This window comes from Orycteropus afer, unplaced genomic scaffold (genome assembly GCF_000298275.1).
Source record: "Orycteropus afer afer isolate SDZICR_OR568_19922 unplaced genomic scaffold, OryAfe1.0 scaffold00006, whole genome shotgun sequence".
Taxonomy (NCBI): domain Eukaryota; kingdom Metazoa; phylum Chordata; class Mammalia; order Tubulidentata; family Orycteropodidae; genus Orycteropus; species Orycteropus afer.
The window spans coordinates 1-12,716 of record NW_006921593.1 but is presented as its reverse complement, the minus strand read 5'-3'; the positions used below and the strand labels follow the sequence as shown (position 1 = coordinate 12,716).

At 50.3% G+C, this 12,716-nt stretch overlaps 1 protein-coding gene across 1 annotated transcript; it reads right to left on the bottom strand.

The window, feature by feature from the left end:
- Window positions 1-3,798: 3,798 nt before the first annotated feature.
- Window positions 3,799-11,119, bottom strand: LOC103198151 (mucin-12-like; the record flags this gene model as incomplete). Its single annotated transcript, XM_007942267.1, has 10 exons — window positions 3,799-3,840; window positions 4,073-4,158; window positions 5,036-5,226; window positions 5,519-5,680; window positions 6,588-6,750; window positions 6,859-6,933; window positions 7,230-7,378; window positions 9,708-9,766; window positions 10,090-10,217; window positions 10,996-11,119. Coding segments are annotated over 10 exons (1,179 nt in total), but the record flags the coding sequence as incomplete, so codon positions are not given.
- Between the last annotated feature and the right edge of the window lie 1,597 nt (window positions 11,120-12,716).

The following is a 12,716-nucleotide window of genomic DNA, read 5'->3' as shown; positions in this document are numbered from 1 at the left end:
CTGCCCTTTCTGCCTTCCTCCTGCTGTTCCCCCATTGCCTTCTGTGGGGGAGGGACCCTCTCCCCTGGTGGAAGCTGGCAATCCCACATCATACTGAAAGCCCTTGGCACAGACTCCTAATAGGGCCTGCCCCTCTGACTCCCCAAGGGTGGGATACCTAAGAGGGAGAAGAGGCCTCAGAGATTTGTCGGAGTTGAAGTGGAGGAGGAGTCAGGCCTTGGAAAGCGGGGGTCATGTCACCATGCAGCAAGATTCAGTCCCACAGAATCCACTGAATGGGGCCTTTTTGTCACGTTGGAGTGTGTCCCTTAGATTTAGTAAAAGAAGGAGGAGAATGGTGGTGGGGACACAGAGTGGGCAGAAGAGCCTAGGACAGCATGGGCTTGAGGGTGGAAAGGGCAGAGGGACACATGTTCTGGATAGGTAACTGAGCTCCTGGCCTTGATTACCTCATGCTGGGTATGGGGGTGAGAGGGCGCGTGCCAGAGCAGGGCAGGGCTGAACCAAGAGGACACTGTATCACTGATGGGTAATATAATCAGAGTTTGCTGGAAGAGCAGTAGCTGCCAGAGGGTGTCTCTTCCTGGAAGGGCCAACACCACGGCCATTAGGCAATTCCTCCAGGCCCACACCCATTCTGGTATCCCCAGCCTCATATCCCTAAGGAGGGATGAAGCTCTGGGTCCCTCCCAGAGAGGATGTAAAAGGGTCAGATGTCCCTCAAAGTTGGCCGTGGCCCTACAGACCAGCCAAGGCCAGGCCCAGAAAGGGCTGGGTGACCATGGAATCCGGAGGTAGGAGTGGAGAGTTGGAAGCCTTCCATTTTACAGAGGGGGAGATTGAGGCTAGAGATGAATGGAACCTCACCAATCAGAATATGGGGAGAGGGCAAGAGAGGGAGAGGAAGAGGAGGGAAGAAGAAGAAAGGGGGGAGAGAGAGAAGAGGACAAAAAGAAAAAGAGCAGGAGGAGAAAGAAAGAAGAGGATAGAGTCGGGTGGAGGGGTGAGAGGGCCCAGGAAGATTTTCACCCATCACAGCCAATGAGTGCCCCATTTGAGATATGTTACTAAGGCTCTGGAAGGCATAGAAAGTGCCCCACAACAGCACATTGGGAGTCAGAGTCAGTTAATGATAGGGCTCAGGTCATGGAGCCAGCCTTCTAGAGCAAGGCCTCACACTAGGTCAGCCCTCACACTAGGTCAGCTTCCCTGTCTGTACCCATCCATTCTCCATCACCACCCAATCTACCCTCCAGTTGACCTCCAGCAGTTGGTGGGTTTGAGGCAAGGTGACCTGAAGTCCAAAGTTATGCTCAGGTATTGTTTCTCCACCCCTGCCCCCCACCACACACACATATTTCCTCCTTGGAGAAGAGCCAGCCAGCGTCTGGGGCCAGGGCTCCAGGAGACCCCACTTCCTCTAGCGTCATGAACTCAGGGCAGAACAAAGTCCAACGAGTGCAGGCTTGGATAATATCTACAGGGTAGGGCAAGAGACCTTCTGCTCTGTCTCCAGTTCCTCTCCCCGTCTCACCCATGTGGCCCCAAGGATGACTTCTCAAGGAAATGGGAACCTTGGTTGGTTTCTGCCTTGGTTCCCCTCCCTCTTTCTCTGAGGCCAAGAGCAGGTGAGGGGCAGAGGGCTTTCCTGAAGGGTCCAATCAGGGAGCCATTGCCATCCCCTGCTGACCTAAGCCTGGTCCCCATAGCCATGGACTCCAAGCAGCAAACTGGAGGCAGCCCAATTCCTGACTTTTAAAAGGGGGAGAAACAGTTTCAAGAGGAGTTGAGTTCCCCAAAGATTGGTGGCAGGCTTAAATCAGGGGCTCCATAAACTGTTTTGTGTCTGCTTGGCTATAGCGATGGCTTCTCCCCTGGTTCTGGGATGCCTGACAGTCCTGTGACATCTTCAGGACACAAAGCCAGATGGGAAGATGCAGAAATGACCAGGACAAAACTGAGAGTAAGCAGAGGTTTAAGCCCCTGGTCTTGTGTGCTGTGGGGAAGCCCCGGGCACGTGAACAGGAAGTTGGTGAAGGGGTGGGAGGTGAGAGAGGTTGGATGGGAGCATCGATGGGGCAAGGATAGACCCACACTGGCTGGAGCCCAGGGGTGCCATTCGGTCCTGGCAGTAATTGTGACAGGTTGTTGTTGTTGTTGTTGTTATGTGCCATCGAGTCGGCCCCGACTCATAGTGACCCCTCCTTGGGTTTCCGAGGCAGAATCGTGACAGGTAGGCATCACGATTCTCACTTTCTGGAGAGGAAACTGAGGATTGGAGAGGTGAGTGGAGGAGACGCAAGACAGAGAGGAGTGGAGATAGGACAGGACCTGGTCGTTGGCCACAAACCCCTGCCTCTTTCCCAAACCATGCTGGGAGAGGAGGGGAAGAGTGTGGGGCTTAGAGGGCATCACCCACCAGCAGCCAGAGAGGCTGGGGAAGGAGTCACTCACCTTGCGTGGTAGTAGTGGCTTGAGCGGGCAGGAGCTGGAGGACAAGGAGCAGCAGGCAAAGTGCCATTGTCACCAGCTTAGGCATCAGGACTTGGAGGGCTGCGCGCCTACCCTTCACACTCACCAGCGCTGTCAAAGTTCGTTGTCAGCCAAGGAACCCCAGAAATAAATGGGCCCCAGGAGCCCTTTGACCCCTGAGACACCAGAGATCTGGGGGCTGGCCCAAGTGTAAGTCAGTCTAGGAGCTTGCTGTTATGACTGGGGGTGCGGGGCCTGGCCTGGGCCAAAGGGCAGAGGGAGGGAAAGCCCCTCCCTGGGCGGCAGCCCAAAGACACGAAGAATGATTTCTCACTCAGGTAAAGGGGAGGTGACGTACACCTGAGGCAGCCTGGGGGAGCGAGGAGAAGACCCCTGGAGGGAGGTGGGAGGTGAACTGCCAGAGGATGCCAGGCCTGCCCAGAAAGAGAAGCAGGTCTCCCTGTGTTCCACACCAGCCCCTGGAGAGGAGACCCTGCCCTTCGTCCCTCTTCCCAAAGCCTCCTTACTGCCCCATGGAGACCCCACCAGAGCATGGGAGGCAGCCCTGGAATGGCTAGAAGTTCTTGGATCTGTAGGCCCAGGGCTCTGTGAGCTCAGAGGTGAGCACTGGGCCCCTGTGGCCATCTGGAGTGGCTTTGGCCCCACTTCACAGTCAGCAGAGCTAGGTGTTCACTCCTTTGCACCCCAGGAGCTCGCACTCTCCTTTGAGGTCTACTCTCTTCCCAGGCCCTGAACTAAGGGTCACACCAAGCAGACGGGGCCCTGGGTTGCCCTGCTGCAACAGGGCAGGGGCCCCGCCTGTGGACACAGGAAGGGTCCAAGCCCCCCAAGCTCATCTTCAACACTCAACCGTGGGAGGAGTGTTCTACCCAGAAGGCACCTCCCAGAGGCCCTGGCGCCGGAACCAGGCTCTTGCAGGGGGAAGGGAAGCAAAGCATTCACCACTCAGTCAGCGCAGACTCTGCACCTCAAGGGTGCTCTTTTATTTATGGGACATTCCAGAGTGAAGAGTCACCACAGAGCAAACAGGGATGCCCAGGTGATAAGGCAGCCCTGTGGCTCTTCGGTGGATGGGGCTAGGGCAGGGAGCTGTCTCACAGCCCCCACCCACCTTCCCAGCAGGTGCCTGGCAGGGACAGACACAGCAGCTCACTCCAAGGAGACTCTAGTCTCAGCCTTGGTTCCTCACTCTAGTTTCCTCTTGACCGAACCAGGGCATGGGTGGGGTTGGAGTGGGAGTAGCGTAAGGAGCAGAGGGATTTTTCCGCTTGCTCCTGTCTTGTCTTTGACATCCAGATGAATTATTCACTGAGCCGATGTCACCACCTTCGGCTTCTGCATGTGGAGCTGGGGGGTAGGAGAGACAAGGGTGAGGCCAAGGGGGCTTTGCATGATGGTTGGATCCTTCCAGTTCTATTACTGCTTCTAGAGTTGAGGGAGCCCCTCTCTGGGGAAAGGATGGGAGGTGACCAGGCAAGTGGTTGAGTTTGTCCTGCCCTCCCCAGACAGCCCCTGGGCGGTGAAGGATGAGAGCTGTGGGGAAGGGATAGCTCCTAGCTAGGGAGGGGTCCTGAGTCACCTCCGCAGTGCAGTCCACATTGTCCAGGGAGGGCCGGAAGTGGCTGTAAGTGGTATCAAGGCCGAATCTGTCCTTCAGATTCTTATCTGTAGGGAGAGGCACTGGGGTGAGAGGGCGCCTGGAGGAGGCTAGGGAAGCCCAGGGAGAGATTTGTTTTCCAGTAAAAAGAACAGGTTTTGAAGAGTCAGTCCAATATCTCCCTAAATGATTTTCCTACTGTCTGTCTTTCCGCCATTGATGGCCTTTTATGGGGCCTTGATGGTTGTGGCCAGCTCTGGGGAGCTGGCCAGTGTGGTCCAGGAACAGAGGAAGCAGCCTGAGAGGATCTGAGCAGCGCGAGGTCAAAAGTCATGGCTGTGCAAGGAGGTGGGGAGCAGGAGGAAGGGTTACTCAGTTAGCCGTAGCTTCCTCCTAGCAACGGTAACCACAGCAGACAACTTTGCTAGAACTTTTCCTGTTGCTTGGTCCTCACTGTGTGTGTTCATCATTCCCTATCTCAGTCCTACTGGGCTCAGTGCTGCCCCACCCCAGCAGATTGCCCTTCTTGGCTGCCAGGCCCACGGTTCTGGGCTCTCCCGGTCTCCCTGTACCTCTGGACCATCTCTTACTGGTTCCTGATGCTCTGTCTGCCCTTCACAGTGGCTCCATCCTCCTCTCTTCCCAATTGAAGAAGAGGAGCAGGAGAAAAGTCTAGAAGGCCAATAGGGGATGCTTATAGGGGGCCAGGAGGCCGCAGAACTTGGAGGATTCCCTGGGAGCCTTTGGAGGCAGCTTAGCAGAGAGGTGCACAAACCCAGCTGCCAGAGGAGGTGTGAGATGGGCTGGCAGGACACCCTTGTCACCCCCATGGCCACAGAACATCAGGGCAGTCAGTCCGGGTGCTCATGTCAGTCCTATAGCAACAGTGTGTGAGGATCTTCCCTCCTTTTTCCCACCCCCACCCTTGCCCTTGGTAGGCAGTACCTTCCCAGAAGCCTGTGTTCTGGAAACTTCCAGAGACATCTTCTTCTTGCCAATCATGAGACACATTGTACTCCTGCCTGCTAATAGAAATACCATGGGGCCTGTCAGCTGGTGGCAAGGAGACAGAGGAGAAGAGCTCAGCAGACTCTGATCCTCCACACTCAGGAATAGCAGGGGACAGTGTCACTGCCCTAGATGGTGACAGCAGCAAAGAATGAAGAGTCACATTGCCACAGCCTGCCCCCACGCAAGGCTCTGCCCTTCACTCCCCTATGTGGCCTTGGAATGTTCTCCTGGTTCCTCCCCATATGTTGTGTGATTCTCAGAGCATGTTCTGGCAGTGGCCTTGGGCACTGTCCAAAATGAGGACTCCTTCCATAACCTTGGGACATTCAGAGGCCAGCCAACCTGAGGTCCCTGCTCACATCCCCACTCTCTGGGCCTACAGTGATGGCTGCCTTGCCCAGGCCATCAGATGCTCACCTTTTCAGTCTTTTCTGGTATCGGCCCAGAAAGATGGCCAGGACAACCACTGTGACCACCAGTACCGCCACCACGGCTCCCACGCTCCCGTACACCAGGCTCTTGCTAGTGCTCCACTCGCAGGTCTCTCCCCAGTGCCAATGCGTGTTTGAGGTTGGGCACCTGGGGTACACACAAGCTTAGGGCAGGCCATCCCTCTCAGCCCGTCCCCCAAGAGAAAAAATAAATGTCTGAAGCACAGGAAACCAGCCCTCCCTCCAAGAGTCTCTGACTCCCTCAGGCTAATGGGCAGTGGGGGAGGAGGAAGGGGTAATGGGGAGGGGGGTTGCAGAGCAGGAGTTGAAATAGGTGTGGTTCAGAGGGACCTGAGAGTGTTGGGTGCCTTGTCTGAGATACATGATATTTACCCATTTAATCTCTGAGATACTGTTACATAAAACATATTTTATCAAGTTTCTTATCTTGCTTTTAGTTTATGGTCTTGAACTTAGAGCCCTGTACAGCTAGAGATGATAATGGCCCTGTGGCTGATATGACGTAAAGGAAATTGATGACTTAGATGTTGTTGTTGTCGCTGTTGTTAGGTGCCATTGGGCTGATGCTCACTCATAGTGACCCTAGTGGCAGAGTAGAACTATAATCTTTATTGGAGCACACTACTAGGTCTTCCTTCTGCAGAGCCATTGCGTGGGTTTGAACTACCAACCTTTTGGTTAGCAGCTGAGTGCTTACCATTTGCACCACTAGGGCTCTTTGAAGATATGTATATATACAGGCACAGAAAGAGAAACAGATACAGATTTGGAAGTTGATAACTCAGAATTTCTCAGAAAGAGGTTAATCAGTTCTAGGTGTCCATATCTAGGAATCTGACTGTGCCCCTCACTGAGGTGGAGAGTGGGGCATGGGAGACCAGGGAAAGAGAAGGGGGTTGTAGAAGAGGAAAGGACACCCAGGCTAGTGGGGAAAGAGGAGCAAGGAAGAAGGCACCTTCTGAGCTCTTCCCACCCCTACTCTGCCCTTCCTCCAAGACAGGGTGGATGCTGGGTTCATAGGGGCAGGCACTCACAGGCAGCGGGGGCCACTGCGCTGCAGCTGGCAGGTGCCCTGGTGACAGTCCAGTTGTGTCTTCGTCCCTGCAGTGCAGTTAGTCACACAGACCAGCCTGTTGTCCAGTTCATCCACATAGTAGAACTGGGCAAAGTCCTTTGGAGCTTTCCTCATGCACTGCTCTGGAGTGAGGAGCAGAGAGCAGACATCAGCCTAACTAAAGCACCCCGGATCCCCACACTTTACCACCTACAGTCTGCAACCCCCCAAACACTGCCCATGCTACTTACCCTTGGGGTCAAAGCTCAGTTTTGGGGTCTCATTCACGTCCGTGTCCACCTCACTGTAGCACAAGACTGAGGTTTCTGTCAAGGGCGGGTGGAAAAGGACAAAACAGGGGTGCTCTTTTCTGTCTCCTTGGGTGTAGCCAGGCCTCCCCTTTCTTCTCTGCCACACCCTTCACCAGGGGCCCATCCCAGACACACAGTGAGAGATCAAGGCTGATGACAACCCCAGCCTGGGCCTAGAAGGAGGGAAGGCAACCTGGACCTGGCCTCTGGAGTTCCAGAAGAGGTGAGTTGGGGAGGAGGAGGCTGAGACCTCTCTAAGGGCCCCTCTTGAATTTTCCCCACCACCATCAAGGGCTTTCTGGAGGGTGTACCTTGACACTTGTTAGGGTCCTGTAGCTTGGTGGTTTCATTAACAATCTTGGCCTTTACAGTCTTAATGAGGTCTTTAAGCACATCCTGAAAATCTAAAGTGTAGTTGATCTGGAGGATCACGTCATGTCTCACCACGATGCTGCCATTGCTGAAACCAGGATGGTCAACTCATCAGTTATGTCATGTTGCTAGCCTCCCAGCCAGTGGGGCCGGAGAAGGAAGAGGGGTGATGAGCCATATGACCCAGAGGCAGAATAGAACAGAGACCCTTCCCTTAAGTAGCTAGCAACCTAGAGGGCACTGGTCAGCTAACCAGTTTAACATCTTGGATTATCAGTGATGACAACAGATGTCAATGAGTGAAATATAAATCAACTAAATATTCCAGCAAAAGACAGAATGTTTTGGGGAACAAACAAACGAAAAAAAAAAAAAAAGATCCATCCCTTTGCTGTCTATAAGAAACACACCTTAGACATAAGGACACAGACTGAAAAATAAAAGAATGGGAAAAAATATCCCATGCAACCCATAACAAAAAAGAGCAGGGGTACCATACTTATATCAGTTAAAATAGACTTTCAATCAAAATCTATTACAAGTGATTAAAATAATAAATGGGTCAATCCAGCAAGTAGACATAACAATGATAAATATATATGCACCCAACAACAATGCTCTAAAATACATAGAACAAACACTGACTAATATGAAAGGAGAAATAGACCACTCCACAATAATAGTTGCTGTTGTTGTTATGTGCTGTCGAGTTGGCCTCAACTCATAAAACAAATAAAAGGATGTTCAGCATCATTCCAAAACTGAACCAAACTCATGGAGTCGGATCCGACTCATAGCGACCCCTCCTTGGGTTTCCGAGGCAGTATCACTATGGAAGGAGATTGCCCAACCTTCTTTCTGAGGAGTGGCTGGTGGGTTTGAACCACCAGCCTTCTGGTTAGTAGTCAAGTGCCTTAGGCACTATGCTACCAGAGCTCCTCACAATAATAGTAGGGAACCTTAACATACCACTTTCAATTACAAACAGAATATCTAAAAAGAATATCACTAAGGACATTGAGAACTGAAATAAAACCATAAGCCAATGGGACATGATGGATACATATAGAACACTCCACCCAGCAGCAAAACAACACATTCTTCTCTAGCACACATATATATAGACTATATGCTAGGACAGGAGCTCTGGTAGCATAGTGCCTAAGGCATTTGACTGCTAGCCAGAAGGTTGGCAGTTCAAACCCACCAGCCACTTCTCGGAAGGAAGGTTGGGCAATCTACTTCCATAGTGATACTGCCTCGGAAACCCAAGGAGGGGTCACTATGAGTCGAGTCCAACTTGATGGCACATAACAACAACAACATATGCTAGGACACCCACACAAACAAAAAAAGTAGAGGCTCTTGGATTGTTTTAAAAATTAAATAAGTGAGCTCTTTACCATGAAGAAGATGAGATCACTAGAAATATAACTTCCAACCCAGAAGTTTCTTATTAAACAGTTAATGATGCTGCTAAGGAAAGGGATCTGGAGGCAAAGTCTCTGGTCAAAGACATTGTGAGATGCTGAGTTACGGAAACTTCCACATGAACCCCAACATGATAAGGGCCCTTGATGGTGCTGTCTCCCTTCTTCCTGAAGCCATGTCTTCCCCAGCACTGGGACACACACTCTCCAGTTCCCTCCCCATCCCTCTATCTGCTTCTGTCCAATCTTCTTTGGGGGGCTCTGCTTCCTCTGCCTGTCCCTGGAATGTTGATGCAGCCCGTGAGTCTTTCCTGGGACGCCTCTTCTGTGCCGCAGCCTAGCTGATCCATCCACATAATAGCACTGGTGGGCTCAAGCTATCAATGTGCCAAAGTCTAAATAATTTTATATGGGTTGTCTTTCAGCCTTCTCCCCCTTTGTGATCCCCTTTCCTTCTTGCAGCCAGTCCTTCTGAACATTTTGGAGTTCTTGGAATCTGCCCTCTTCTCTCTCTCCTCTGAGTTCTACTCCCTCTGCTGTAACACTCTCCCTCTCCCTTCTCTCTCCTTGGTTCATTCCTTCTCGTCCTCCAAAGCCTCAACTTAGCTGTGACTTCTTCCAGGAAGCATTCCGTCCATTCAACCAGTGCCTGCATTAGGGACCCCTCCCATTGCACCCCATGCCTTTTGTATCCTAATTTGAACCTAACTATACAGCTGAATTGCTATCTGTGCCCTGCCACTCTAACCTCCATGAAAGCAGAGACCCCTGTGTTCCCAGCACATAGCACAGGGCATAGGGTAGGCTTTTTTGTTGAAATGTTTGTTGAAAGAATGAATGATGATCTCAGGTGTAGCCTAGGGGCACATGGACCCTCTGGACCAATCAAGCAACTATTCTAGCCATTCTTCCCAGGAGGAGACAGAAGGGCAAAGACAGAGAGAGGGTCTTCCCACAGTCTACAAATCTGTCCTCCCACATACTCACAGCAGTTTCCTAACATTCACGCCTCTATAAGCAAGAAGTTCCTCGTAAACTTTATCCATCTGAAAGAAATAAGACAACCGAGTTACTTCCTCACACATGGCTGGAGCCTGCAGCAACCCTGTTTCCTACCTTGGGGACAGGGAACCCATGTAATGGCTCATAGGAAGAAGGAAGGGAAAGAAGAAGGATGTCTTCTCTGCTCAAGATTTGGGTAGGGTGGGTCCAAGGATGATCACTTCTCAGAGAACCACCTCTCAGGATTTGGGAAGACTGAGAGGACCTGGGAGCCAAGAAGCTCAGATCACTCATTCAGGATGAGATGCTGCACACTCCTCTCACATCCAACTTCCTCCCTGGGGAACCTGGGCTTTCCCTGCTTTACCCGATCCTTGAAGAGTTTCTTGAAGTTCTGGAATTCTGTGGAGGATGTGTTTTCCAGGTCTCCCGTGAAATTCCTGTTAGTGACTTTCACTAACACTTCTACAGTAGCATTGATTTTTTCCGGGATTTCTGTGGGAACAGGCCACATTTTGCATGAGACAGCAACCTCCCAGGAATGTCCAAGAATTGATTACTGCTCTGCCTGTTGATCTCATAGAGGTAGCAGAAGTGAGCAGGAGAGAGGGTTGGAAACTCAAGAGGTGGGTAGGACGGCTAAGACTTCTGCTCCTTGTCTCCGAGGACCAGTGTTAAATTGAGGATTCCAGAAAGGATTCTGATAGAAATGCCCTGATGACAGGGACATATGAGGTGGGTCAAAGGAGTCAGAAGGCTGTGTTCTGACTGCAGTGTGGCCTGGAGCATAAGTCACATTATCTCCTCTCTCTGCAAAAGGAAGGTGTGGTAGTGTGTGATCTCTTCCAGCACTGCCATCCTAGTTTAGGTGGTTAAAAAATTTCGGGAAGATTTGAAGGTCTCAAAAAAATCATTAACCTACCTCGGACCTAGCCACCCTTTAAACCTGGAACTGAACTCACCCCTGTGGCTCAACATTCAGGCAAACAGTAGACAAGCTTATAAGTTGAACAATAACACCGAGAAGTACACATTGCCTAGAGTAACCAGCCATAGAAGATCAAAGGAAAGCATCTGTCCAGGGATGAAACTCAGGAGTAAGAAGTCTTAGGAAAGAAGGTCAGATGGAAATGGTAAACGCAGGGAGGAAGTGGGAAGGGTGCTGTTACATGTGTATAAATTGCTGAATGGAAAACCAACTTGATATGTAAACTTTCACCCAAATCACAATAAAAAGTTAAAAAACAAAAACAAAACAAAAAAAGCTCATTACCTATAGGGATGACATATAAGAGGGACTCGCACTGGTAACCAAAGAAGCCTTGTGGACAGACACACTTCTTTCCATCCCAGGTTGCCCCGTTCTCACAATAGCCTGTGGAAGGGTAGAATTCACACTGGTCACCAAGGAAGCTGAGAGATAAAAGCACTGATTCCTATTCTAGGTCCCATTATCCAGACATGGCACCAAAAGAAGGAGATGAGACTAGATGATCACACATGTAGCTGAGACCATTCTGTCCTCACCTCAGTCCCCAGGAGATAGTGAGGAAAGAAGGAGGTAAGCTCATTCAGGGAAAGGAAATGTGAAGAGGAACAACAGAGAATAAGGATACAAAAGATACAAGAGAACAAGCAAAAAAAAAGAGAGAGAGAGAGAGAGAGAACCTTATACATGAAAAGAGGACAACTTCCATGGTAGGGAAGACATGCACTGGTGATTAGAGAGCTGGATGGGTGGAAGAAAAAGACCACAAATAGGTCAAAGTCCATTCAGCTGCTGATGGAAGAGGAGGAGAGAATGCCGAGTATGTTTACAGTGAAAACTCCTTCCTGTCTTGTTTGGAGAGTGTGTTGTCAGGACAGTGAGGTAGGTTATAGTGCATGGAGAAAGGAGAGTTGAAGTGGTATTGAGCTGAGGGACTGGAGAAGAGCTAGAGTCAGGTGAAGGGGAGGACAAAGGAGGAGCTAAACCTGAAGTGGGAACAACCGAAGAAGAATCAGAGTCTGGCCTGGAGGGGCGCCCAGGGAAAACTGAAAGAGAAGCAGCAGGGACTGCAGTGCAGAAGCTGTGGGAGGACATTATTGGGGCTGATAAAGATGGGATGATTTGGAATATTGTAGATCCTTCACTAAGGGTAGCGGCTATTGTTCAGAGAAGGCTTTCATTGTAGAAACTGAAGTGGAAGCAAAAGAGAACGCAGAAATATGACTGTCTATGGCAGAGTTGAAAGAAGGAGGAGTGGTTGGCTTGGCAGAATAATTAGTGGTGATGAACACAGTGGAATCCTGAGAGTGCGGGTGCACATTTGTCCAGAGACAACAGTAGAGGAAAAGGAATGTATGGGGCTTCATGACAAAAACTAAGATTTTCAATAGTGTTGAGATCATCACATAAACCTATTGAGCTGAAAGGAATGGAAGTAGACGGAAAGACACAGGATTCATCAGAGCAGGCTGTGGCAGTGGGGAAAAGCAATAAGCAAAAACATCATAAGAACATAGGACTGCTACAAAAAAGATTATAAGAAGTACGAAGACAAATTAAGGATTTGGGCAAAAGATTAATCTTCGAATAAAAAGTTCATTATTCTATAAAAACAGAGGCAATATACAAAATCACAGAGTATAAAAAAATTCAAAACAACAGAAAAACAGAACTTTCATTGATATCAGAGAAAGAGTTGAGAGAAGAAACTAGGGATATGAAAAATAAGACATAGCTAGGTGGAAGATAAACACATTAAAAAAAAAAGAAGCTCTCTGACAAACGATAAGAAAAATGTGAGATAACCTGTCATTGATGCAGATGTAGAAAGTCCACTACCAAAAGTATACATAATTTCACTAGACATTGACATTAGAGACATGTCAGAAATGGTGGGAATGCCACTTGGGGCCGCCGTGAGACTGGTGGCCGTCGGTTGAGAAGGCCGGGCGGTAGGAGAGCCTTGGCTGGGACGAGACGGAGAGAGGGGAGTCGCCCCCTCGGTG